The sequence below is a fragment of the Accipiter gentilis genome, chromosome 1 (genome assembly GCF_929443795.1).
Source record: "Accipiter gentilis chromosome 1, bAccGen1.1, whole genome shotgun sequence".
In the NCBI taxonomy this organism is placed as follows: Eukaryota; Metazoa; Chordata; class Aves; order Accipitriformes; family Accipitridae; genus Astur; species Astur gentilis.
This window is the reverse complement of record NC_064880.1, coordinates 42,351,196-42,377,819: the sequence shown is the minus strand read 5'-3', so window position 1 is coordinate 42,377,819 and position 26,624 is coordinate 42,351,196. Positions and strand designations below refer to the sequence as shown.

General features: G+C 47.1%; 2 protein-coding genes across 4 annotated transcripts in view; one reads left to right on the top strand and one right to left on the bottom strand.

Annotated features, from left to right (window-relative positions):
- The window catches only part of SEMA5B (semaphorin 5B), a 281,599-nt gene extending 272,678 nt beyond the window's left edge, over positions 1 to 8,921 (top strand). The window contains exons 24-25 of one of the 2 annotated variants that reach the window (XM_049804051.1): positions 1,951 to 2,020; positions 2,490 to 2,595. In XM_049804051.1, the coding sequence (XP_049660008.1) occupies positions 1,951 to 2,020; positions 2,490 to 2,497 (78 nt within the window). In that variant the 3' untranslated portion in view covers positions 2,498 to 2,595. Of the gene's footprint in view, positions 1 to 1,950; positions 2,021 to 2,489 lie in introns of both variants that reach the window. The other variant, XM_049804042.1, reaches the window with a different exon arrangement.
- Positions 8,922 to 16,277: 7,356 nt separating this feature from the next.
- The window catches only part of SLC49A4 (solute carrier family 49 member 4), a 75,029-nt gene continuing 64,682 nt past the window's right edge, over positions 16,278 to 26,624 (bottom strand). The window contains exons 9-10 of one of the 2 annotated variants that reach the window (XR_007506596.1): positions 23,585 to 26,237; positions 16,278 to 16,293 (exon numbers count right to left, since the gene is read on the bottom strand). Coding sequence is in view for 1 of the 2 variants with exons in the window: in XM_049804078.1 (XP_049660035.1) it covers positions 26,122 to 26,237 (116 nt within the window). In the remaining variant the exon portion in view is untranslated. Of the gene's footprint in view, positions 16,294 to 17,821; positions 26,238 to 26,624 lie in introns of those variants that run through there. The other variant, XM_049804078.1, reaches the window with a different exon arrangement.

Genomic DNA, 26,624 nt, shown 5'->3' with positions numbered 1-26,624 from the left:
TCAGCCTCTTCCTTCTGCTGTGCTGGACCATGGCCATGGCGTTATGCTGCCTGCAGTGGGTATCCTGGGCTAGAGACACCGATAGGAAATAGCAGCCATCGTGTACAGCCAGTATGAACACCTGTGGTGTTTGCCAGAGAGCAGTTCCCCCAAATACTCAGTTGTAGTAGTTAGCAAAGTGCATTTTTACAGGGATCTCAAATGTTTTTATCAAGCTGGGTCAGAAGACACTGAAGCACAGAGCAGTTAATTGGATTTCCCAAGGAAGCATAGCAAGCAGCGGAGGACTGAGCCTGGCTTCCTTGTTTCCCAGCCTCCAGCACAAAGCAGCAGACTGTTGCTCACACTATTTTAATATTTCTTTGGGTGACTAGGAGCAAAGCATGACATTTCCTTTCTTCCTTTCATATTGAAGGGCACAAATTCTCATTCATTGGAAATATTTGTCACTTTGAGCGTGCCTATACAAATTCTCTCTTTGGTTCCTACAAGTGATGTGAGCTGTGAGCTCATTTTAGAGACTCCAGGCAGGGAGAGATCGCAATCAGACCAGGAGGAGGCTGGGTCTCCTCCGTTTTTCATGTATGAGATGTTTCAGGTAGTGCCTATTTCCAAAAAAGTTATTTGGTAGTTCAGCAATTGGGAAATTTCTTTGCCAGGGTGCTTTTGCCATAGGAAAGCCTTTCCTCCTAATGTCTTCTATGAAGCTGGGGGTCGCAGCTCCTGGGGTAGCTGTAGCTTTCAGTCTGCTATCATCAGATTAGAAGAAAGCATTTTCTTTTCTTCCTCCTCCTCTCCCTCTCCCCACGCAGTAAAATTATTTAATTACAAAGAAATTGAGAGATAAATGTACTGCCTGTGGTCTTGTTGTTGAGCCTAGGGGTAGCTCTGATCATTACAGCGGTCACAGCTGGGATACGGCCGAGCCCTGACTGTGCAATGGGCACAGGGCAAGACCCCGCTCACTAACTGTAGCCTCCTAAAAGTTGGGCACCCAGTGTTGGCAGTGTTGGGGGGGGGGGGGACACACGAGTCTGGGGCTTCCCCAGAAAGCAATTTTCATCTGCAGCTGCCTTCACGCAGGAAGGAGACTTCTCCTCGCCTTGCTGACAGAGCCACAATGCCTGAAGTTTAGGTGGCTGAATTTAGATGGGTCAAGTAAAGCTAATGGAGCTGGGTATTTCATGGGCTTGAGAATTAGTTAGTTCATTTTCATCTTGCCCTGAGCTGGGTCAGGTACAAGGTGTTTGTCTCAAGGGGGAACTGAGGTAAAGTGGTTTCCCCCAGGAGCATTGGGTTGTGGCAGAACAACCATTAGGTCCCAGGACTAGTTGCCTCATTAGACCTCTCCATCTCTCTGCTCCAGACAGGAGAGACGCTCATACCCTCCTTAAATGTGCTGTGTCCCGATCGTGTGGATGCTGTAGCAAACATGCCTAGTGTTGACTCCCAGATCAGAGTGAGTTCCCTGCATGACAACCATTAAAGGTGCACATAGGAGCAACATAGGCCAGAGACATGTATAAGAAATCTAAGCCAGGGGTTAGTTAAAAAAAAACTGTCATAAAAGTTCCTCAGCCAAATTCACAGAAATCGGATGACTATAAAGATGCAGGAGAAAGTTCCATAAAATTATTGCATCCCCCCCCTCCAAAATGGGATTTTATCCTTGTGCATCGGTAACAGCTGGCATAGCGATGGGCTTTAGTCTGGGGAGAGGGGGACATCTGCTTGCTGGTGGGAAGAGTAATAGTAATTCTCGCAAAAAGCAAAGAAGGGGGGGAAGAGGGGAGGGAGAAAAAACCCATTTCTAAATTTTGATGGTAAAAGGGGCATTTGTGGTTCTCATTTTTTATGTTATTGTTGCCAACAATTTTTACATGGTTGTTAAATTTTTTAAGTCATTTTAGTTTTTCCAAAAGTGACCATGATTTGTTACTTATACTGTAGCTTACAGAAGTGACACACTTAATATCGGGGGGTCCAAACCTGGATATCTACCAATGGAGATGGAGATCAGGTAAATGCACACCTGCTCTTCCAAAGAGAAAAAGCTGCCATTTGGCAACTGGTTTGAAAGGGAGCCGCAGGCTATAACATGAGCATTTTGGAAGAGATTAGATTGAGCGCTGCCATTAATCACCAACTTTTCGTGTAGGCCCAGCATGGTTTTGTGTGACAATGATGTTCAGACAACACGCCATCTACCAGGAGACTCCGGGTCTCTGGAGAAGGCTCTGGGTTCTGGCCCTAGCGGTAGCTGAGCGCAGGTCCATTGAAGGAGACCTGGCAGGAGCTGTGGTCCCGGACAGACTAGCCCCGTAGCGAGTACAATGTACCGTCTTACTCTCCCAGCTGGAGGGAAGGCGGTGGTGGCTACAACAGAGACCACGATGGAGAAGGCAGGTGAGAGGGAGGTGTCTGCAGGTAGAAAAGAGTAATTATGTGGCGCCATTGCCATGCCTGTCATCTCCTCTTCTCTTTTACAGACACTTAACAAGAACAATTTGATACCAGATGACAGGACCAACTTCTACCCGTTGCAGCAAACCAATGTGTACACGACAACCTATTATCCCAGTACACTGAATAAATATGACTACAGGCCCGAGGCCTCCCCTGGAAGGACCTTTACCAACAGCTGATGATGGACAGGTCCCAGAGGACTGGATCACTTCCTATATGAATTTTTTTTAATTGATTTTATGGACCAAATACTGGCCCAGCCTCTAGATGTAAATATTGTATAGTAGGGTCTTTTTTTTCCTTTGGTTAATTGTATTTCTTGTAAACAGCACATCTCCTTACAAGGACAAAAATGCATATGGACCATTCTACAGAGCTTTTGTGGATATTTGGCTGGAGATGGCTCTTACTACTGCAACTGTTTATGGCTGGAAGATCAGCGTTGCTGTCCAAGGCCGACATTGTCAAGGATGTGGCTGTGTGCTGGGCTCAGTGGCCATCATGCAGCAGCACACAACACACGGGCGCACTCTAAGCAAGGCAAGAGGTGGCCTCCTGGGGCAGGGGTGTCTGTCTGGTGAGGAGCATCCTTCCTGAGACAGGGTAGCAATGGTGCACTGGATGACACGCAGCTCATGAGACAGGCCGAGCGGGACTCCATCGTGCCAACAACTTGAAGAACGTTTTCTTTTTCTTTTCCTTTTTTTATTTTTGATTTTTTTTAATGTTTCTGCAAAAAAAAAAAAAAAAAAAAAACCAAACAAAAAAAAAGAAGTAACTTTCTAGGGCAGTGTTCCCTGTATCTTCAACAGAATCTTTTCATATTACAGGAAATACTTTCTGCAGCCTTCTTTGGTAACATGCAGTTCAGCTGATGAGAAACAACACACGAACAAAGTGTATTACCCGAAGAAGCTTTCCAGAATGTTTCCAGTCTTAATTAAAAGAAAATTATAGAGGCAGTGAGACACTGAGAAAAGTAAATGTTGGAATAACATCGGAGACGTGAACTTGGAGTGCCTAACAAACAAAAAGATGTTTATATCACTGGAAAAAAAAAGATGTGATGATTGCCGCACAAGAGCCATGGGCTTTTTTCTTTCTTTCTTTTTCTTTTTCTTTTTTTTTTTTTTTTCCTGAGACAGTGTTAACCCTTTTTGTTCTAGCTTTGATCCTGATTGCGTCTGCCAGGAAAGGCAACTTTAGAAGCCATGCTCTTCTTGTGGGAAATCACCATGCTTTGGGCTAATTTTTCCTCTTCTTTTATTGTTGGTTTTTAGTTCATTTACTTTCAAAGAGTGAATAATCCTGACTTTGTGGGGGGAGGGTATTTCTTAAGGAATGTTTCCATAGTCTGACATGACCCAGAAAGTCTGCTGCACATTCTTATAGTGTCTTCCAGTCAGTACTCTATGAAATAGTAACGCAGCTGAGTAATGTGCGTTGTTTGCCAATATTTCTTTAATTTTTCTGAACAAAAACAACCCAACAAACAAATGCTGCTGCAGCTATTGAAGTAAATTGGGGCAGTAGCATTATTAAACAGTATATCCAGCCTTGAAATGTAATTTTGTGTATGTGTGTGACTGTGTCTATAAGAACTGTATTAGTTTGATGCAGAAGCCATGTTGTCTACAACCAGATGTTTGTCTGACATAATTGTTTGGCAAAAAGGAAACTTATTGCTGGTGCTTAATGTACAGTTACATCCAATGTGTTAGCAACGTGAACAAGTTCACCGCTGTTATCATTTAGTGTTTCTAAATATTTATAATGAACTCCTGATGCTAAGGATTTTAGAATGTCGCAATACTGAGCATGAGATAAAAGTACACCCTGAAACACGCATGAGCTCCACGTGGTCCCGAGCTTGGCTTTGTCGTCTGCATCTTACTCGAGCAATTGCCATGCCCGTGCTTGGCCATTGACTCGGCCGTGTTCCCAGCAGTCCCGTTTGTCTTCGCTTTATTTCAGGTTTCACTGTAAGCCGACACCGGTCATTTCTCAGTGCTATTCCTTTGCAGTTGCTTGTTTGGAAGCCCAGCTTGGGCTGTGTACTCAGCTCTTTCACGTAGGCAGCCGGCAGGCAATGAAGAAAGGCTGTGTTGCTCGTGACAAGTACATTGCTTTTCCTGTGAGGAAAAGCCAACATGGCTCTGTAAGCCTGTGTTATGGTGGTTTGACCAGAAGGCAAGAAGAAAGTAGCCTCCCATTTTTAAATTACTTTGTTCGACTTCAGTTTGCAGTGATTGAAGGCTGTAGGGTATTTGTAATAAAGTGGGGTCATTAGCACTGCCACGAGGACACCTTAGGCTCAGTGGTGCCCATCATTTTCAGCAGTTGTTTTTCTAATTTAGCAGCTCAGCCTGCTTCTGCTCTGGCCCCACTGGGTGAAATAGAGGGAACAGGGGGAGAGAGAGAGAGGTGCCCTTAAATAGGTGTACTCACATTTGAAGCAGCAGGGTCAGGAGCTGATGCAGCTCTTGAAGCTCTGTCTGAAGCAACCTGCTGCAACCCTCCACCTCGGCACAGTGGCTCAGCAGCCCTAACCCTGCCTGGCAGTGTGGCCGGGGCAAGAGCAGCAGGAGTGAAGCAGGATCGCCAGGGAAGCGGGAGAGCACAGGTAGCAGGGACCAGCGCCTGCAGGAAGGCTCTTCCCAGGCCCCTACATCCCATTTGAGGAGAGATGCCTTTGTGCCTTGTGCCCTAACGAGTTCACCCCATCTCACCGAATTTCCACATCCCCCTCAGCAGCACTGAAAATTCTGACTTAAAGTTGTTCTAATGAGTATGTAGCCCAGGGGTTGAAAATTATTACATTAGGCTATTAGGATGGGACTTCCCAGCTTTAATTTATGTGATTCAGAAGAAAACATTGGCGCCCAAGATCACTCTAGCTGTTGTAAAATTAAAGCATTCTCTGAGCTTCCCCTTCAGAAGATTCCCCATAGCGACACAGTCTGCAACTACCATGCACGTGGCAGGATTGCAGCTGGAGTTTGGGGGGATGCAAGCAAGCAAAAACCTTGCAATTATTTTAATTTTCTCTTTTTCCTTTCTTCTTCTTTATTTTCCCCCTCCTTAAACATTTTTCCATTTTTGGCTTCACAGAATAACACGATGTAAACTGATTATGTTTTTTTTCCAAAGTGCTACATAGCAGCTGAAATTATTTAAATGTTCAGCTCACCAAGATAGGTCATTACTGCCATTGTGCTCAGGAGGTGGATATTTTGTAGGCTATTGCAGGGCAGATGCTTCAAGGATGGTGCATGTGGTTATAGTTTCATCAAGACATTCCTCCTTACCAGCCATCCAAATAGATTCAGCCCTTTTTCATATAATTGGCAATCACAGCAAGGGTTTGTAGACTCCATTCGAGCAGAAAGTAGAATCCAGGAGAGAGAGGGAGAGAAAGAAAGAAATCAGAACGCTTATTACTCGATTAATGTTTGCATGAGAGTGCAGTTCTTTAAGGACAATGTTATTGCAGTGTGAGGGTTGCATTTTTTATGAGCTCTCTAATGCGTGGCAGGTTAATGACACCATGTACAGTGATATTCTTGTGATCCAGGTAATTCGGCAGCTTGATCATCAGGTCTGTAATATCTGTAGCAGCTTGAATTGCTCCTGCAGCTGGATGTTAAACTTGCTAAAATTTCCTATTCCTAAGGCCATCTTACAGTACACTGGAATTGCATTTAGTTCGGGAACATTGCTTTCCAAAAGACTCATCTTGCTGTATATATATTTTTTTCTTTCACTCCTAAGACAGAGAAGGGGAAACCCTGGGCAGTTCCTGTGTTGGTCTAGAGGCACTGGTTCTCTGCACACCCTTTGGATAGGATTCAAATATACAGTATGTAAAATATGATGGAAATCTTACAGCCAAGTATGTAGCGGAAACATCTTTAATTAGGCCATTCTTCTTTCTTTTTCCATGGAAGTGGCTGCCTTTCTCCCTCCAGAAGGAGTGTGCATTACGGCATTATCCAGGCTGTGTTGTGCCGTTGCTGTTGGGCTTTACTTGATCAACCATCACCCAGCAGAAATAACCTGTGCGGCTCACTAATAGACAAACCACTTGACAATCAAACCACAGCAGAAGAGGTGCTGTTGCTCTAAAGGTGCACTCAAATGTTCAGTATATGAGCCAGGGCTGCTCTTAAATATATGAACTGTACAGATACTATAGGAGAAGAATACATATTGTCTTACCACCACTGTTCCTAATGCCTTACGTTCAGAAAATGAGATGCTTGGTTTGAAATCGACAGAGAGTAGGAATGGAGTCCATGTCTAATGCAGACAATTTGACGCCTCCAGTGTTAATCTGATGTTGAGCCCACCTGGAGAGAAAAATGCTGTCCACTGAGATTGATTTATTCTTTGTACCAAATGTAGTGGGGGGAGAGTTATATATATATAAATACATATATATATATATAAAATGTAAATGTAAAGTTTGTGTAACAACTTACTCTTTTTTTGTAATAGTGTATACATCTATCAGTGGATAGATACAGTATATATTTATAATATATACACACACAATATATATATTTAGCAAAATGCCTGCAGAGAAAACTTAGAGTAAGAAAGGCAGTGCTGGTATTCAAATTCCACAGGGACAGAGTGAAGAAAAAAACCCTGTAAAAATCTAGTATCCTTTCCATTGGGTTTAAAATAACACTTTTGAGGTAAATAAAATATAATTTTTTAATTGAAAAGAAAATTGATTTTTCTAGTTAGAAATGCTGATTCTCCCCTAAATCATTCTGGTTAAGAATGATTAAGAAACAGATTCTTGTTGCTGCTTATATTTTTCTGAATAAGCCTCCCAAATCTCTCATGTGTATCACTTCATTGTTTTTGTAATTATAAGTAGGGAGTAATTGAGCAAAGAAAATTAAAATAGCAAGTAGGAGTAACAAATATTGTACCATTAGAGCAAAAGACATCATCTACTAGAACGGGGAAAATGTCATCTTCCATGTTAAAGAATTTAACAACTGCCTTCTGAGTTATTGATTGGTATTACAAGCTTTGCCTTATCGTCACACTAGGAGGTTTTAGTACAAAATTTAGGGAGGAGAAACCCTGCAAGCCCATGGCTTTTGGTTTTTCAGAGGGGTCCAAAAAGCCACCAGGGCATGGGAGTCAGGCACCTGGTGCCCTGCGTGTCTCTGGAGATCCCAGCGTTAGCAGCCAAGGCTGGGCATCTATTCCTCGCCCTGTCGCTCCCGCGAACCAGCCTGCGTGCACAGCACCCCTTGGAGCTCTCTGGCATAGCAGAGAAATACCCAGTTAATTGGGTTTGAGGGATTTTTTTTTTTCCCCCCAACAGATCACTTTAATGCCCTCGTGACCAAGGCCCAGGCTCAAACAGGTAAATCTTCCCCTTAAGCTTGGTAGGAGGAAACTTCAGGCAGCTTCAAGAGCAGATTAGGGTTAGGTGAGCAAATCCACGAATTTTGATGCTGCCTGATTGCCATAGCCTTCAAAACTGGACAGAAACCCCGCTGGAGCTGGGTTGTCGTGGGGCTTACCCCATCTCAGCCATTCTGCCTGGAAATCCCTCCTTTGGGCCCTTTGGGAAATTTTAGTGTCTGCTTTAGTCATGGCTGGAGGAGCAAAACCAGCAAGCCACTATTTAGATAGCCACAACTATAAGTGCTCAATAGCATTCAACGTAAGTTTGGGTCTTGCACTTGATTTTTTTCTGTTCTGCCTCCAGCCTCAGCTGCAAATTCACCCCTGCTAGTCGAGAGGGTTCAGTGCTGTAAGAGCAGCATTTGGCTTTCTGCAAGTCCCAGCCGCAATTTGGTTTTAAACAAATCTGACAGTGAAAAGTATTAACACTGCACTCTAGTTCTGCAACCTCCATGAGCAGGATGCTGTTAATCCGCATGCCATGGAGTCAAGCAGAGGTTGGCATGGGTGGGCCATTAAGAACTGAAGAAAAAATGTTTTTAGTACCAAAATATCAAACAACATAAAAGCCAGCCAGCTGCATGACAGTGTGATTTCCATCCCCACACCCCTCCTTAGATAACAACCAAACCTGCGCATCCTTAAAAGCGAAGCAGTTAATTAGGAGCATTCCCACAGAGGAAGCTTCAGGGAGGCTGAACGGTATGTGAGATGGAAATGGTAGTATTTAGCTTGTAACTGAGGTGGGAGAGTGACAGATGCAATACTGGATCTTGGATACATGGGAAATTATTATGCGAACACAGAACGCTTGCCCCAAAACAGCAAAACCTGGAGAGTATTATTGGACTCTGTTGTGAAGGCACATCACCCTTCCTATGCAATTGAACTTGATGGTACTTTAGTATAAAGGTGACCTAGACTGTAATCACTGCCTTTAGACACTGTGAATTTTTTTTGGGTACTCTGTATTTTTATATATTGTACAATGTAAAGAATAATTCAGAAATAAAACAGACCAACCTGGCAAGCCTGTGAGTTCTTTCACCTCCGTGGCTGATGCGCGATGTGGCCGGGGCTCCTGAGCTGCTCTGGCGGGACGGGTCGGGGGGAACGCGGAGGAGCTTCCTCCTGATGTTGGTGGCCACGGGCAATGCAAAATTCACTCAGCTGCTTGTGCGGGGATGGGGAATTGCAGCATACGTCCTTCCTCCCTGTCTGCACTCCAGCTGCATCCGGAGGCCCAAGTTTGGATTGTATTATTTGTCTCGAGTTGTAGACTATGTGGTTACAAAATCGTGTTATTGAGTATAATGCCAAAGTCTGTCCCTGCAGTTCAACTCCCCTCCCACACAGCCCTGAATGTTGGAGTACAGCTCCACACCAGTCTCGGGGTGCATTTGAAAAATGGTATTTCTGAGTAAGGTGCCCAATGAGGTAAGATCAAATCCGTCTGAAATTTGGGGTGCCAAATCCACGTCCAGTTCTGCAGTACGCATCTCCCCTCTGCTCCCCAGCTCTCCGCACGTGACACCGAGTCTCCAAGGACACAACTGCTGACCGTGCCAAGGAGACTGGCTGGCTGCAGCAAGCAAAAATACGCTCGTCTTCTGCAGAGCCTTTCAGGTGTACGTGCTCAGTTGCAATGAATTCCTATTGCTGCTCCTTCTCAAGCCCTACATATTGATGCGAAAAGTTATAAAAAGCTGAGCGACACATTTTGATTGAAAGATGATCGCAGCCTCATATTGAAGAACGTTATAGCTCTTGTTGCATTTATTAATCAAAGTAAAGACCATGAAAAGTGACAGAGTCAGGAACATTTTAGTTTATGTTCCGATACAGCTCAAGACTTATATTGAAGTTTCATACAGAAAATTACACCATAATGTCGTAAAAAATAGATTGGATTACTAATAACCTGAAACGTGCTACACCTGCATACATAATACTTTAATCCTACTAAATCATAAGCTATCATTTGGGTGTTTTCATATTCTCAAGTGTGCATACAGGAATTTCTTTTCAATGCAGACCATTAAAAAGTAATTGAGAGGCGCAAGATCAGTAAAAACAAACTTGCTGTGAATAAGATGGATTTTTTTCCCAGTTAGTTTGCACGATAACACGGGGAGGCCATTTCTGAATGGTTTTGTTTTGCATCAAGACACCTCTGCGTGCAATTAGAGCAAATTATCACGTTGGAACCTATTTCCAGTTTCCTTAAAATCTACCACAATATTTTTTTCTAGTTGCTAATTTCATTCATTAACATAACAGTTTCACTTGTAGCATTTTGTTCTCTCACCTTCACTACACATCCCAACCGTACCCTTTTTCCTCTTTAATTCTTAACTGTGTGTAGTGAACAGCGAAAACTTTGTTACCTTGCAGGTTCCCCATCGGCTTTTTATTAAGCCAGAGCCTCAGGATTGCGCTGCTGGTGGTGGGCTGCCGAGGAGCATCTGCTGCCTATGGGATTTACTGGGGAGCACCCCCAGCAGCGCGGGCAAACGCGTGGCCCTGAGGCAGGGTGCAGGGCTTTCTGTGGGGAACGCAGCGACTGCTGCAGCACCACGGCCCCCTCAACCTGCCTTCGGCAGCGCTCGGGGCAGGGGGTGAGTATAAGAAATGGAGGAAAAGGAACAAGCAGAAGGTTCCTCGTGATTCGTAGAACCATAAAATCATAGAATGGTTTGGGCTGGAAGGGACCTTAAAGATCACCTAGTCCCAACCCCCCTGCCATGGGCAGGGACACCTTCCACTAGACCAGGTTGCTCAAAGCCCCATCCAGCCTGGCCTGGAACACTGCCAGGAATGGGGCATCCACAACTTCTCTGGGCAACCTCTTCCAGTGCCTCAGCACCCTCACAGTAAAGATTTTTTTTTTCCTAATATCTAATCTAAATCTACCCTCTTTCAGCTTAAAACCATTACCCCTCATCCCATCACTACACTCCCTGTTAAAGAGTCCCTCCCTGTCTTTCCTGTAGGCCCCCTTTAAGTACTGGAAGGCTGCTATTAGGTCACCCCAGAGCCTTCTCTTCTCCAGGCTGAACAACCCCAACTCTCCCAGCCTGTCTTCATAGGAGAGGTGCTCCAGCCCTCTGATCATCTTCGGGGCCCTCCTCTGGACTCACTCAAGCAGGTCCATGTCCTTCTTACGTTGGGGGCCCCAGAGCTGAAGGCAGCGCTCCAGGTGGGGTCTCACGAGAGTGGAGTGGAGGGCGAGAACCACCTCCCTCAACCTGCTGGTCACGATTCTCTTGATGCAGCCCAAAATGCAATTGGCTTTCTGGGCTGCAAGCGCACATTGCTGGCTCACATTCAGTTTTTCATCCACTAATACCCCAAGTCCTTCTCCGCAGGGCTGCTCTCAATCCACTCATCGCCCACCCTGTATTTGTGCTTGGGATTGCCCTGACCCATGTGCAAGACCTTGCACTTGGCCTTGTTGAACTTCATGAGGTTTGCACAGGCCCACCTCTCAAGCCTGTCAAGGTCTCTCTGGATGGCATCCCTTCCCTCCAGCGTGTCGACCGCACCACGCAGCTTGGCGTCATCGGCCGACTTGCTGAGGGTGCACTCAATCCCACTGTCCGTGTCACCGACAAAGATGTTAAACAGCGCCGGTCCCAATATTGGCCCCTGAGGAATGCCACTTGTCCCTGGTCTCCACTTGGACATTGAGCCATTGACCACAACTCCTTGAGTGCGACCATCCGGCTGATTCCTTATCCACCGAGTGGTCCGTCCATCAAATCCATGTCTCTACAATTTAGAGACAAGGATGTTGCGTGGGACAGTGTCTACATCTTTCCTCCCAGCTCTCTGCAATAAATGCTTTAGGGATGCCCCGAGCCAGATGTTGCAGCGACAAACCTATCCTAGCCCTGTACCTCTGTATGAAGCCCTTTTGCTGGTGTTTTCTTCTCCATCAAGGGCTGGAAACGTCCATGGCTAGTGGAGCACTTGCCTGGGCAAGGGCACAGCCAACACTCAGCATTATGGAGGAAAAGAGGGGCAGTGAATTGCAGCCTGGCCCAGTTAATGTCAGTGCTTGTGAAAATGCCTCTTTTGGGTTTGTGTGGTGGAGTTTTGGTAGTGGAGGAGGAGCTGCAGGGACGGCGCCTGTGAGAAGCTGCCAGAAGCTTCCCTGGCTCCACGAGTCAGACCCACCTTTGGTGAAGGCTGAGCCCATCAGCGACGGTGGTCACACCTCTGGGAGAATGGTTTTAAGGAGAGGAACCTGCAGCGGGGAGGGGAGTGGGATGTGAGAGAAACCCCTCTGCAGATACCGAGGTCAGTGAGGAAGGAGGGGGAGGAGGAGATGGAGGAGGAGGGGATGCCCCCACAGCCCGTGGTGAGGCGGCAGGCTGTCCCCCCCAGCCCATGCAGGGGAGCGGGGGAGCAGATGCCCACCTGCAGCCCAGGGAGACAGGAGCCCACGCCGGAGCAGGGGGATGCCCCCCCAAGATGGCTGTGATTCCATGGGAAAGCCCGTGCTGGAGCAGCCTGTGCCTGAAGGACTGCAGCCCACTGAAAGGACCTATGACGGAGAAGTTTGTGAAGGACCATCTCCCGTGGGAGGGACCCCACGCTGAAGTGAGGAGTCCTCCCCCTGAGGAGGAACGAGCAGCAGAGGTGACGAACTGACCGCAGCGCCCATTCCCTGTCCCCCTGTGCTGCCAGGGGGAGGAGGTAGAGAAAAACGGGAGTGGAGTTGAGCCTGATAAGGAGGGAGGGGGTGTGGGGGGAAAGTGTTTTAAGATGTGGTTTTAATTCTCATTATCCTGTTTTGATTTGATTGGCGGTAAATTAAATTGATTTTGTTTATTCCCCAAGTTGAGCCTGGTTTTGGCCCGTAACCATAAGTGGTGAGTGATCCCTCCCTGTCCTTGTCTCAACCCACAAGCTTTTCTATATTTTCACCTCCCCATCCCCCTGGGGGGGGAAGGAATGAGTGAGCGGCTTCGTGGTGCTTCGTTGCTGGCTGGGCTGAAACCACGACAGCGCCAGAGCGAGGGCTTGGATGAACGAGCTGTAACCACTGCAGAGTGGCTGAGCAGGTGTGTATTGGCACCAGGGCATTATCAAGAGCAAGTCGTGTCAGACCAAGTTAATTTCCTCCTCTGAACAGGCACCACGTCCTGCAGATAGCGCAGAAGTAAGAAATATCCTGCAGCCTGATTTTTAGCAAGGCTTTCGCCTCTTTCATATGTGACCCTCATAAGCTGCTGGGAGCGGTGGCCAGGCAGAACATCGTGCAGACACCCTCCTGGGAAAGCAGCCAGGCTGTGGCAATGAAAAAAAGCCCCAAGCGGGTCTCCTACTCCCATGCCCAGCATGCCTACTAGTGCCCAGCATCCCCACCAGTGGCCCCCCCCAGCCCCACCAGTGCCCCAGCCCCACCAGCGCCCCCAGCCCCCCCATCATCACAAGCCCTGGCTCCGACTCCTGCATTTCCCTCTGCCCATGCAGGCATTTTGGTCAGCTGTAAAAGCACGTGTGGCTGTGCTGCCGTGGCAGGGCACAGGGACAGTCCCCAAGCTCAGGGACAGTCCCCGAGTCAGCTGAAATCAGCTCAGTGCAGCCACCACGGCACGGAGCTCAGCACAGAGCAAAAGCACCTCCTCAACGTGCATGAGACTCAACGCTGTCCCACAAAAGCATCGCGTCCTGTGATGTCTCCTATGTTTTTTCCCCTCGAGCGTACAGCCGAGAGACCACATGCTCTCAAACACAAAGCTCAGTTACCGAAAGCTTTGGAGATTCGTTAAAAATGCTGCTTTGCTAACAGTTGAAATGCATTTTGACATGGTTTATTTTGTTCATTCATCAAAAGCCACTTGTGGCATTGTCATTGCACTTTCTGTTTAAAAAAGCTGAGGTTCAAATTAATCGAGAGGGCGGCAGAGCTCAGCGCTGCCCACGCCTGCTTCCAAAAGAAAAAACCCAACCCTCCCTTACCCCCCCATCCAGCATGTGAGGTAAGGACAGACAATAAATTCCCTACATCGTCAGAAATGGAGAAAAATCAGGCTAGTAGGGTAAAACATCAACCCATTTCCCAGGACACCCTGCAGAGACAGTCCATCTTTGGTCAGATTTCAACCCTTCAATCTGCTTACGATTTCCCCAAATGAAACCCTTTTCCTCTGGAGAAAGGACTGAATCAGGCTAAGGTAATTTGTTTGTTGAGATAAAAATGTGAAGCTGGCTCGTGGGGGGCTGACAGCAGCTGGGTAGACTCTCACCTTCTCCTGCTTTGCCTTGGCGTGCTTGTAGGGCAGGTTTATATCACCCTTTTTTTGTTGTGACTGACCCTACATTGACCACCTCATGGCAGCAACTCAAGCACATGTAAGATTAGCTTGCTCTCATTTTAAAACTAGAAAAGCCAGAAGGAAACGTTTGCATGTTGTACACCAGCCACATCCTCCATCAACTCCATGGTGTGTATCTGTACAGAACATGGAAGATGCAACTCGTCGGTTCCTTGCACCAGCTGAAGCAGATCTGGTACTCAGTAAACACTTAAAGCTCTTTCTGGCTGGGGGGCAGACATGTCTCTTCACTGAGGAGCTGTGCCGTACCACCGTCACGCTTCAAAGTAAGTTTTCTGGAGATTTTCAAGGTCAAACTTCACAGTTTATGAACCAGCAATTAGCTGGAAGCAAAAAGTAGTCCTGGTTTTCCATCACTCTGGAGACAGTGTGGTGTCTCCCAGACCCGGGATTAGCGTTGACCATAGTGAACAGCAACAGGCTGTTGAGGTTCGGTACATCTAACCTTGCCGTATTCTTTCATTTTTAAACCTCCCATAGTCATTTCCTCGCTGTCGTGGAAATAATGGAGCCAGCAATGGATTGCTCCCCTCTCAAGCGCAGGGTAATGAACAGCCATCAGAAACATTTGATATTTCCATGATGTGAAGCATCAATGGCCACAGAGAAAACTGTACCCATTTTTGCAGTACTTAATTTACTGTCACAAGCAAGCGATCTGTACGAGAGAGCAGGCATAACACTGATACACCTTTATTACCCTGGCAGGAGCCACATTATTGTTTTCTGTTTTCACATTTCTTAGCAACAACATTTTTTTGTTCATAGGAGCTCGGCTGAAATTATTTTTATGTTGTACCCAATTTACATGCTGACTTACATCAGCCTGTCCGCAAGCGAGAGCCTTGCTTTCTGCCTGAAAGCCTCCAGGCAATTACTGCTGTCTTCTGCTGATCCATCGCTCCTCTGACGCTGGAAGAGACAAACCTCGCTGCCTGGCAGAGGCCGCCCATCCTGGGCAGCAGCTTGGTCCCTGGCAGTCCCCACCATGCCGGGTGCTGTCACAGCCAAGGAGGGTCTGGAGCTAATAGGTGCGGACTCATGCTCCAAGCATCACTTCTGCACGCCAGCCCAGAGACGCACAGTCCCATCCCAGCCAAGATAAAATCATCTTTAAGCACCATGTGAGCGTACAAGGTAGGACGAGCTGCGATGCTTTAGCAAAGGCTAAGACCTCTTCTGAAAATCTCTCTCAAAAGGGTCTTTTCTGCATTTCACTTGCAGTTGAAGACATTTCTGTATGAGGTTGTGCTGTTTTAGTTCACGCTTCTGCTGCTCATCCGCTCACCACAAACCCTTCAGAGCTGCCCTTTCCTTTGCTCTTTCAGCACCAAAACTCAACCGCCGCAAAGCTACATCCATAATCCCAACCTTCGGTTCTGCAATCAAAGGCAGGTTTAGGAGAGCCCTGAGGAGAGTTTGGGGTTCAGAACACGGCGGAGTCAGTTTGTCGGCTGCCAGCATTCCTCCGCCTGCGCTCGCCTGAGCTCCACTCACCGGGGTCCCACCAAGGTGGTGTTTCCCGATGTGCTGCCCGTGGGAGGCTTGCGTCCCCTGCCCGCTGCATTTTAGTGCCTGACCCAGGTACTTATCATGGCTGTGTGTCTAGGGCCAGGCAGACAGATGGACAGACAGACAGACAGAAGGATACACTTACAGCACAGCCCTTGTAGCCCCCAGGGAAGTGGTCCAGCCCATCCTGGTGCCACCAGCAGAGTATCTCCAGCCCCAGGACCTGCCTGCAGATATGGAGCAAAGCAGAAAACTCCCCAAAAGAAACCTCGCTGCGGCCACGGGACCTGCTGCAAAGCCTCCTGCTGAGAGTCCGGGTTGAGCCGGGACTGCACCACCACCATGGGGCCGTGCTCCCATAGTCATTTGGCTCCCAAAGAGTTAAGGTGGTTTTTGCAGCCCTTATCCAAGGATGACTTCACTGGGTGACTGGCCCGCACCAGGAGAGGAGAGCATGTTGCTCCTGGCAGCTTGCATGAGGAGTCCTGGCATGGTGCACGCTCTGGGGCTTCCCCTCTGCCGGCTCAAGCCCAAGCTGTAGCAAAAAAAAAAAAATAAAAAAAAAAATTCCTGGTTGCAAGTTTGTGTTCATATGGTGGTGGGCGCAGAGTAAAGTCAGTGGCATGCGTCAGGTAAGGGCTAATGCCTTAGTTCCTGACAGAACTCCCCAGCTGCAGCCCAAACTGTGCTCCTGGAGCAGGTAGACCACCACAGCTGCTTGGCCCTTGCAACCCCTGGCAGGAGAATAAAGGCAGGCCCACCTGCATTTGGGTGCTGCTGCTGCTCTTCCCCAAAATCAGCATCCCCCAGCGCTGGGCTGCAGCCCAGAGATGCCAAGACACCCATACCTGCTATCTACAAGTGGCCCTGACTTTTCCCCCCACCTCTTGCTGGTCCCACGGCCAAGAGACATGAGGTATGTGTGAGGGGCTCCCCCACATCTGGGCACATCTGGACACGACACAGAGTGCCTGCACCCAGCCCAGCCCCCAGCCCAGGTGCTCCACAGGGCCCGTCTGCCCATATCCAACTCCAACGTGGCTGGAGAGGAAGCCACCAGCAAGCACCCAGCAAGGATGTGCCATCGGGAAAGAGAGAATAAATGTCATTTATATGCTAGGGAGACAGCAGATTTCAATAACAGGAAAAATAAAACAGAAACCAGGTTAAAAAAATATCTCTTTGAGAAAGGATGAGCATAGAGGGTTCACTAACACACAAAACTATGGCAGGGATCTGAGATGGACCAGAGATCTGAGATGGGGGACGATCAGCTCTCATCCCGCCAAGGACGGAGATTTCCGTAACACTGCAAAGATAAATACAACCGGGAACTGTATCATTAGAGGAGCCTTAAGCTCCCATATATAGCCTGGAAAGAGACTGTTGCTAAGAATAGTGGGGCCCAGATATTCCACGATACAAGAGTTGACAGATTTCTTCCCAGCACTAATAGGATGTGAGGCTATTTTAAACTTGCCCTGGTAAGTAGTCAGGGCGTTACTGAAGAGCTGGTCCTAGAAAATAAACATGGATCAAGAGATCCTGGGTTGGGGCCGCTTCAATTAAGTGCAGAATAAACACAAGGAAGGTTATTACAAAGGGTCTCCTTTCCAAAAGCCCGAACAGAGACGTTAACAGTGGGAACCAGCAAAATCAACCAGCTTGCAGCGTCCTGAGCTGTGAGCCTGGGTGAGTCAGGGTGTGAAATCAGAGTTGGGACAGCGTGGTGGGGCAGCAGGGGCTGCCACCGCCGCCAGTGCCTCCCCCTCCCTCTGTCCCCCGCTTCCTGGGGACCCCGCTGCCCCAGCCCACCCCCTGTGTCCCTCGGTCCGTGGGGACCCACAGCCCAACAGCAGTGCCAGACCCACACCCTAAAACCCCACTGAAAGTGATGGAAATATTTCTGTTGACTGGGTCGGGTGTTGGATGAAGCTACATTCGTTTGGACTAAGCAACTCCCATTCCGTAGCAGTATCTGCAGTAGTTTTCAGTGATATTATACCAGAAATAAACTATTCCCTTGTATTTTCTTGGAATTAATGAACAGTGATGGCAGCACATCTGAGTAAACCTCTTTAATGTGCAACAACCAGTACGTAAAGTAACACGCACTTCATGGTCAGATTCCAGTTTTAAAAAGAAATGACACAGTGGATGTGTTACGTTGACAAGTATATAGTGGTTTCAACATTATTTTCTTAAAAATAAAAGTACATCACATTGGAATATTGCATACAAAAAGTAGAATTTGCCCTAAAATAAAATTTTATCAAATCATTTAAAAAATTACAAAAGTAAAATGCATACAAACTCCAGTAAAAGTGAACAGTCTTACAGGTCGAGGAGAGTTTACAAAGATGCTCTCCAACATGTAAAACCCTCTTCCTTCTCCATATGTTCATGCAGTTCAAAAAACCCAACTGTTAGGTGTGTCACATAATTAAAAGCTGTTTTTTCCACCTTATCAAGTACTTGTTTCTAAAATGCACAGTGGAAGACATTAAACTTGGTAGAGGAAAAAGAGGTTTTAATCTAGCAAATATCCTAGGCAGAGAAAATAAATATATCTGGACAATACAGTGTTGTCCTGGGGGGGAGCAGCAGCTGGTGGCCGGCCGCCCATGGGGACGCCCTGCAGCTTTGCCGGCCTTGCTCAGCCCCGGTGACCGGTGGCAGCAGAAAGGTTGGGGCAGGCAGAAGAGATGGTGCAGGCAGGGGCCAGGGTGAGGGAACCAGCTCGTTTTCTTGCGGCTCTTGACTGCACATCCAGGGCGTCCAGAGAGAGCCAGATACAGCCCAGGGGCACCGCACCCCCTGACCGCTCCAGGCGGACTGGCTCTCTGAGCATCCCTTCCCTAAACATAATTATTTCCCACCGGTTTGTTAATGCAACCTGTCCTGCCAGAGGGGTTTTCTATCCATGGAGTACATACTGTCTATGCCTTACAGGTTATGCGGACCAGGCAGAGAAAACCAGGGTCTGCACTCCCCACAAAAGTCTCAAGGCTGAGGACACGCAGCCCATTAAACAGGGTATTTCCCACACCCTGCTCCAGTCCCCGTCCCTCACAGGATCCCAAAGCACTTCCCAGCCCTGACAGCTGCGTGTCCCTGCCTGGGGAGGGACATGGGGTATCCCCCTCTCCTTTTACAGGTGGGGGGACCAAGGCACCCCCCCCACAAGCATCCCTTCCCCAAGCCCCCGAGCAGCTCTGTGACCGAGCAAGCGCAGAACCCAGGCTCTCGCTACCTGTCCCAGCGTTACACAAACCTGCACATCCCCTCTGCAAAGAAAAACATGGGGTTGGGGTTTTTTAGCTTTTACAAGCAGGTGGGCTAAGTTTGAAGAAGTGGCCTGAGCCTAAAGGGAAAAGCTGCCCATAAAGAATAAAAGTGGTTTGCTCGTGGTTAGTTTCTTCATGTAGCGATACAAAGTGAGTGCAATGAGTCTGTCCAGATAAAACAAACAGAAAAATCACACGGGGGAAGCCAGTGGGGAGAGAGACCGCAGAAGGAAAAGCTGTTATTGCAGGGAGAAAGTCCCACCTGCATTCTCTGCCACACCTTGGAAAACCAGCGCCATGTGCCACAGCCATAGCTGTTCCTGTAGAACAAATCACGTCACAAACATAAAACGAAGGTCAGAACCTCCTTCTTGAGGAAGTAAAAAATGAGACCCTGCTAAAATTGGGCTGCAGAAGACATCCCTTCTGTGCAAATAACCCAGGCGCCCACTGACGTTGCACCTTCTGGGCATCCTGGCTGCAGTGCAGTGCTTCCCCTCTTGCCCTCTGCCCCGACCGCTGCCCCCCCCAGCCCAGGCACGAAGCTTCCCGCGTTGCTGCTGGGGGCTGAGCAGTGGCAGGAGGAGTGCTGGGGCTGTGGGACCAGGTCCACGCTCCAGGCGGGCATGAATTGCTCCAAACACATTGTGATCCCAAGTAAAAGGCAGGAGCCAGCACATCTGTGCAAATATTTGCTTTTGCTTGTCAAAACTTTGGACAGAGTTACATTTCTTCCTCTATTTATTAGTTTCATCTGTCCTGAAACACAAACTGCAAAAATTATAAGCAGATTGACATCATCTTCTGACTTTAGTGGGGCTGCCACCTGCTCTGCAGCAATTCTCCTCTGCTGTCTGAAACGACAGTCCTGGAGGAAGGCAGGCAGATATTCCTGTGCCACCTACAACCCACCTCGCAGCAGTCATGGCTGCAGGGAAATGAACGAAGCCTGTGTTGATACTTCTGATCTCTCACATGTGAAGCAGTAAGCCTGGAGGCTGTCTCTGTCGGAAGGGAGGCAGCAGCCACGAGGCGGCTTTTCTCCCTCCACGTGCCCCCCTTCTCCTCCCAGCCCTGATGCTGGAGCCCACAGAAGATGATGAAGTTCTTGTTCATCTTGGCAGGGTCAGCATCTACCCTTGCACGGCTGTGCATCCACGAGCACCGCTGCCTCCTCGCACACACCACATCCCTGCTCCCCAAGCCTGGCACTTTAACACCGAGAATGACGGCACCAACATCAAATACCAAATCGATACCAAATATTCATGTACGCTTTCATACCAGTGTAGCAGTTGTCTTGGCAAGTTATTACAACAATCCATACTTAGTCTAAAAGAAAACCCCTCAAAACTAATGAAACATAAAAATGTCTTTGTCATAGATACTTATTAAATATTTGCAAGTGACTCAATGGAAGAAATGAACAATTAAAACCCTCCTGTCATAGTATTACAGGACAGTTATATCCACTGTGCAAACTGTGTAATTCCCATTTATATTCCAGTCAATCCTCACAATTAAATAGCACTTCAATTTCCACTAACAGCCAATATATGCATATCAATCAATTCAGCTTGTTTATATTGCAGTGTAAGGCTACACAGCCACTTGCTAAGTTTACTGTAGAACAAGCCAGGCATTAACAACCCTGTCACCACAAAGTTTCAAATTTTATATGGATTCAATCAACTCAACGCAGTATTTCAGCGTTGAAATGCCCTCTGGAAATCCCCCCTCCCCTTACTCAGTCCATCAGCATGGCGCTCCCCCGGGTTACCAGTGCGAACACTGACGCAGCCTGGGGTTTTCCAACCCCCTCCAAGATTAAAGACGTCCCACTCCCATTCATTTCAGCTCTGTCAGATGGTTGGGAATAACTCCGTGATGCTGTGAACCTGAATACCTAACAGGCATGGTGCCTATCAGCTTGGCCTCTCTAGGTGTGGGAGCCAAAATTACAAGTTTCAGGCAAATTACAGTCTGCTCATAACAGACTATCTTCTCACATATGTATAAAATCCTTTGGGTCTGCACTTTATTTCAGCTTGCATGATTTTCTAAAAATCACTATTTTTATGCATATTAAGTACATAGTCGGCCAACCCATCCCTCTAAAACTGGCTAGGGAGCATACAAGCTCTTCTCCATACCTCCAGCTCAGGGGAGCAGGTGGCCACATGGGAAGGCAAAGGAATCAAAAGGAAATTAATGGGTAACAGCAGTGACAAGAAACAGTAAACAGTGCCGTAAGTGGAGCCTACGTCTACTAAGCCTGAGCTTCCTCATTAGCAGCATGAAAGCCAGCACAGCTCCGCAGCTCACAAGAAGAAATGCCAGCAGCACTGGAACCTGAACTGAGAGTTGTTACCAAGCCAAGCACAAACCTGAGGAGCAGCCCATACTTAAGAACTATTGAGAGAGAGCGGTCGCTACAGAGCATCCTTCCTAGCATTTTCAATATAAAACCTAGCACAAATACTTGTATGTTATGGGGCTCTGCACTGCTGGGAAAGAATGTTCTTCAGGGCCGTGAACTTACAGGCCACGAAGAGAAGCAAACAGTGCGACTTCCCAGGGCACCTTTGTCCGCTGGCAAGTCACAGGCCAAGCAGCAGCCAAGGTCAGCTGCTCTGTGGCAGTGCAAGGTAATGCCTCGTTTAGATAAAAACCCCTGTTGTTACCGACTCAAAAGTTAGAGGGACTTAGAACTTTCACTAATTAATAAGATATATATTAACTGGTTTGAGCCCACTCTGTGCACTACTGCTGATTGTATCAGCACTGCTTAGGGCTCTCCCTGTGGTCTCAAATTCTAACTTCTAATAAAGTGCAGAGTCCTGACAGCTCGGACCCTTCGTAAATCCAAACAAGGGTGGACCTAGTGATAACCCTTCTCAAAAAATATTCCCAAGGGTCACGTTGGGTTACTGACAGGAAATGGACTGCTCCTCCACAGAAGGATGCTGCTGCTTGTCACAGATGGGGATAAAATATTTTTCAGAGATCTCAGCAAGCACATTTGCAATCCTCATGTCCATCCTGAGCCAGACTTGCTAATCTAATAAGATCCTAAAGCCTGAACACTGTACGGAATGCAGCAGCGTCCTGCACAACTTCAAGTAATTTGGGAGCAATCCTTTGGTTTTCACTCAGGCAGACTTCTGTCAGACTTGCTGGGAACTCTGGTTGAGCCTTGACTGCAGAACGGTGCCTGCAACCTCAGTGCAGGTCTCCAGCAGAGCCCTGCCATGCCGCTCAGCGCTGGACAATGTCTCTATTTTGGTGCAGCGGCATCGAGGGCTGCAATTAAGACCACACGCTACAGTGCCCAAGACAGACACAGTGTATTGGGTTTGCATGGCAAGGTTTTGGTAGCAGGGGGGCTACAGGGTTGGATTCTGTGAGAAGCTGCTAGAAGCTTCCTCCACATCCGATAGAGCCAATGCCTGCTGGCTCCAAGACGGACCCACCGCTGGCCAAGGCTGAGCCCATCAGCGACGGTGGCAGTGCCTCTGGGATAACAGATTTAAGAAGGTGAAAAAGTTGCTGTGCAACAAAAAACTGCAGCCAGAGAGAGGAGTGAGAACATGTAAGACAAAACTCTGCAGACCCCCAGGTCAGTGAAGAAGGAGGGGCAGGAGGTGCTCCAGGCGCCAGAGCAGAGATTCCCCTGCAGCCTGTGGGGAAGACCACGGTGAGGCAGGCTGTCCCCCTGCGGCTCAGGGAGGTGCACGGTGGAGCAGATCTCCACCTGCAGCCCGGGGAGCACCCCACGGTGGAGCAGGTAGATGCCCGAAGGAGACTGTGACCCCGTGGGAAGCCCACGCTGGAGCAGGCTCCTGGCAGGACCTGTGGCCCCGTGGAGAGAGGAGCCCACACTGGAGCAGGTTTTCTGGCAGGACTTGTGACCCTGCAGGGGACCGACGCTGGAGCAGTCTGTGCCTGAAGGACTGCACCCCGTGGAAGGGACCCACGCTGGAGCAGTTTGTGAAGAACTGCAGCTTGTGGGAAGGACTCACATTGGGGAAGTTTGTGGAGAACTCTCTCCCGTGTGAGGGACCCCATGCTGGAGCAGGGGAAGAGTAAGGAGTCCTCCCCCTGGGGAGGAAGGAGCGGCAGAGACAACGTGTGAGGAACTGACCCCAACCCCTATTCCCCATCCCTCTGTGCCGCTGCGGGGGGAGGAGGTAGAGAATTTGGGAGTGAAGCTATGACTGGGAAGAGGGAGAGGTGGTGGGAAAGTATTTTTAAGATTTGGTTTCATTTCTCATTATCCCACTGATTTGTTTGGTAATAAATTAAACTAATTTCCCCAAGTCAAGTCTGTTTTGCCCATGTCAGTAATTGCTGAGTGATCCCTCCCTGCCCTTATCTCCACCCATGAGCATTTCATTATATTTTCTCTCCCCTGTCCAGCTGAGGAGGGGAGTGATAGAACGGCTTTGGTGGGCACCTGGCACCCAGCCAGGGTCAACCCACCACACAGAAACTTCTACCAAAGCATCAAAGTTCAGGAGAGCAGTGAGCAATTCATACCAACTCAGAAGAACTATCAACAGGGTGTAAAACAAGATGTTCGCTCTTCTGCCTTGACTGTATGGAGAGTCTGCATCTGGCAGCACTGACAAATATTTTGAATCGTTCAATGCTTTCTGGAACAGAGGCAAAATAGGTTATAGTCTGAATACTGCCTGAAGTGCTTCTCCATCTTAAAATAGTCAGGACAGTGAAAGGATTAGAAATCTCTGTCACTCGGGACAGTGCCTGAGCTGTACAATTTTAATCTTAATATAGCTACAGTAAATTGCAGAAGCAGAGCTCTGAAGAGTCATCCGAGCTTGCAGTTCTGCCATGACAATGCAACTCCAATCAGACTCTTGGCAAGCGATCCTTGGTTTCAGAAGACAATAGGTAGCAGCAGCTACTGGATACAGCAACTATTCCAGGCACTAAAACACAGTAAAAAGAACTTGGACAGTTAATACCATTCATCTGAAAAACAGTAAGAGGATAATGCCAGCAGACCTGAAAGTTCTGGTTAGATTGATTTAGTTATCCCAATGTAGGTTAGTTCCATTCCTATAAAGACCCTGCTTCAAGACAGAAAAGATCATTTAGTAGCCGATATAGGCAATAAGCTAAGTCAATTTTCTGTTACTACAGTAAATACATCCATTGCTCTGAAAACATAAAAGCAGGGAACAGCTTGTTTTATTTTACTGCACAGATACACTCCTGAGTTAAACGTATTAGTGGCATATTCTCTCTGCAAAAAAAGAGCAGACAGAATGAACAGATCTGTGTCTGAAAGGTAGCGCTCAGTTCAGGGCTTATTTGAGTGAGCTTACAGTGTTGGTGTCACCCCAGGGTGGCAGAGAAGAGCCCCGCACAGGAGCAAAGGGCGTTTGATTCAGACTTCTATGGACTCAGAACCCTGTACACCAGCCTCCTCCAACATGTGCATGCACCCCCTTGCGATAAAATTGCTACAATAGGAAATCATTCACCCCCTGAAAAAAATTCATGTCGCAGACAGTGTATCTATGCGTTTCCATTCACGGCAGTGACTGGTTTAGTTAGAAACAGTGGCATACCACCATCCAGAGATGCGATTACTTAAAATAAACCTATGTAAACACATACCCTTATATAACTTATATATAAATCTTTTATATATAAGTTTTATTTGTGTATACATAGATATAAATACGCACACATACACACACAAACACACACCCCTAACACAGAGCACAGAACACACACATGGAAATACTGTAAATGATGCTGAACTGAAATCCAAGAATATAATTAAGAAATTATTAGCAGGTTTAAAATTGAGTTAAAAAACTATTCAAAGTGTCTTTAATATTTATGTTCAAGTAAGGGCCAGAATGACCACAGGTTAGTACTGATAAAAAGAGCTGGCATTATATTTCCCATATTATGCCAAAACTCAGGAGTTATTTCTCATTGTCAAACTCATTGTCATTTCGCCATCAGGGTGCCTCATCAACAAGAAAGATTTTTTTCAGGTAACAGTGATTTTAAAGACTTGGGTTAACAAACAATATTGTTTCGTCACCCTCAGTCATAAACGAATCCCGAAAACCACACACACCTTAGAGTATCAGAAGAGAACTAGTGGGACTCGGACGTCCACACCCACAGTATTCAGTGGCATGAACAGGTCTTCACAGTAAAAATGGCAGTACCAGAGATGAGGGATGAAAACATGACACAGTGGTGGCCTTTAAAACAGCAACATTTACCAAGAGTGACTCTCCAGTAAACTTCTGAGATACCACAGATGCTCCATATTCAGGAGATACAGAACCATGGTGGTATTTCAGAGGCGACTGCGGGTACAAGTTGGGTTTCAGTGGCAGCTAAAGCTATCGTTTAGATGTGCTCCAGGGTGATAACAAACACCTCTAACAACATTGCAAGGATTGTTTGGGATATTTAGTATGGCTAAAAACCCTGGTACCAGTGTCTTATATCAGAAATCACTTTATTAGAATGTAATAGTAGTGTACAAGCACCAAATCATTTTAGCTTAACTGTTTAATGGACATTCACTATATAAATGACTAGCCATTTAAAAGAGAGATCTTTAAAAAAAAGATTTTTTTCTTTCCCTTTTTTTTTTTTGTTTTAATCTTTTGTTAAGATTATTCACTATTTCTCTTCTGATAGAAGACTCTGAAGATTACTGGTACCCCAGTGTGTATAACCGTGAGTCGGCACACACACACACACGCACGCAACTGTACACCTCACTGCTACATCAACAGCCTTTTAAATAGAGAGCCCCAGCTCTGGCACCAGGACCTGTATATCCTATATATTATCTTTGTGCATTTCAGCATCATTATCACCACTCAAGTTCCACGTTTATCGCAAATCGAGGTGGTCTTGAACATAAGAACAGACTGTCCCTCACCCTAATAAAACCACGATTAAGTCTTGTAATTTCTTTGCTCTTCTGCTGTTCAGCTGTGCAAATCCAGGCAGATGTGCAGACTGCAAAGCTGACTTCCAGTCTCTTCCAACCCCTCACCAGTCCGGCATTATCACACAGAGACGACAACGTCGAGATAGAGTCTGTCGTAGGACTCGCGGAAGCACAGGATGAGGAGCAGGCTGAGCAGACACGATCCTGGCAGGCACCAGTTGAACCAGGAAAACTCTGTAAAGCAGAAAACAGACCAAACCTCAGAGTTATCAAACATGTTCCATGTTTAAAACGACCAAAACTTTCACTGATGGCAGGTTTGAAGGAAATCGCTATGTTCTGAACAAAATCCTGACAGCTCTCAATCAATACATGGTTAACATGGTCTATGAGACTTCCCCACGGCCACCTTATATGTGTGTGTGTGTATATATATATATGTAAAATATATTAATATATATATTATATATATTTTAAAAAAATATATATGTAAAACCAATGCCTCCAGCTAACGTTAATCCTCCTTATTCAAACTGTCAGTGGAGAGAATGGGGAGAGGAAATCTATCATTGCTAATGGTGAATAAACCACTTCTGAAGACTCTAGTCATTAGTTCTTTGA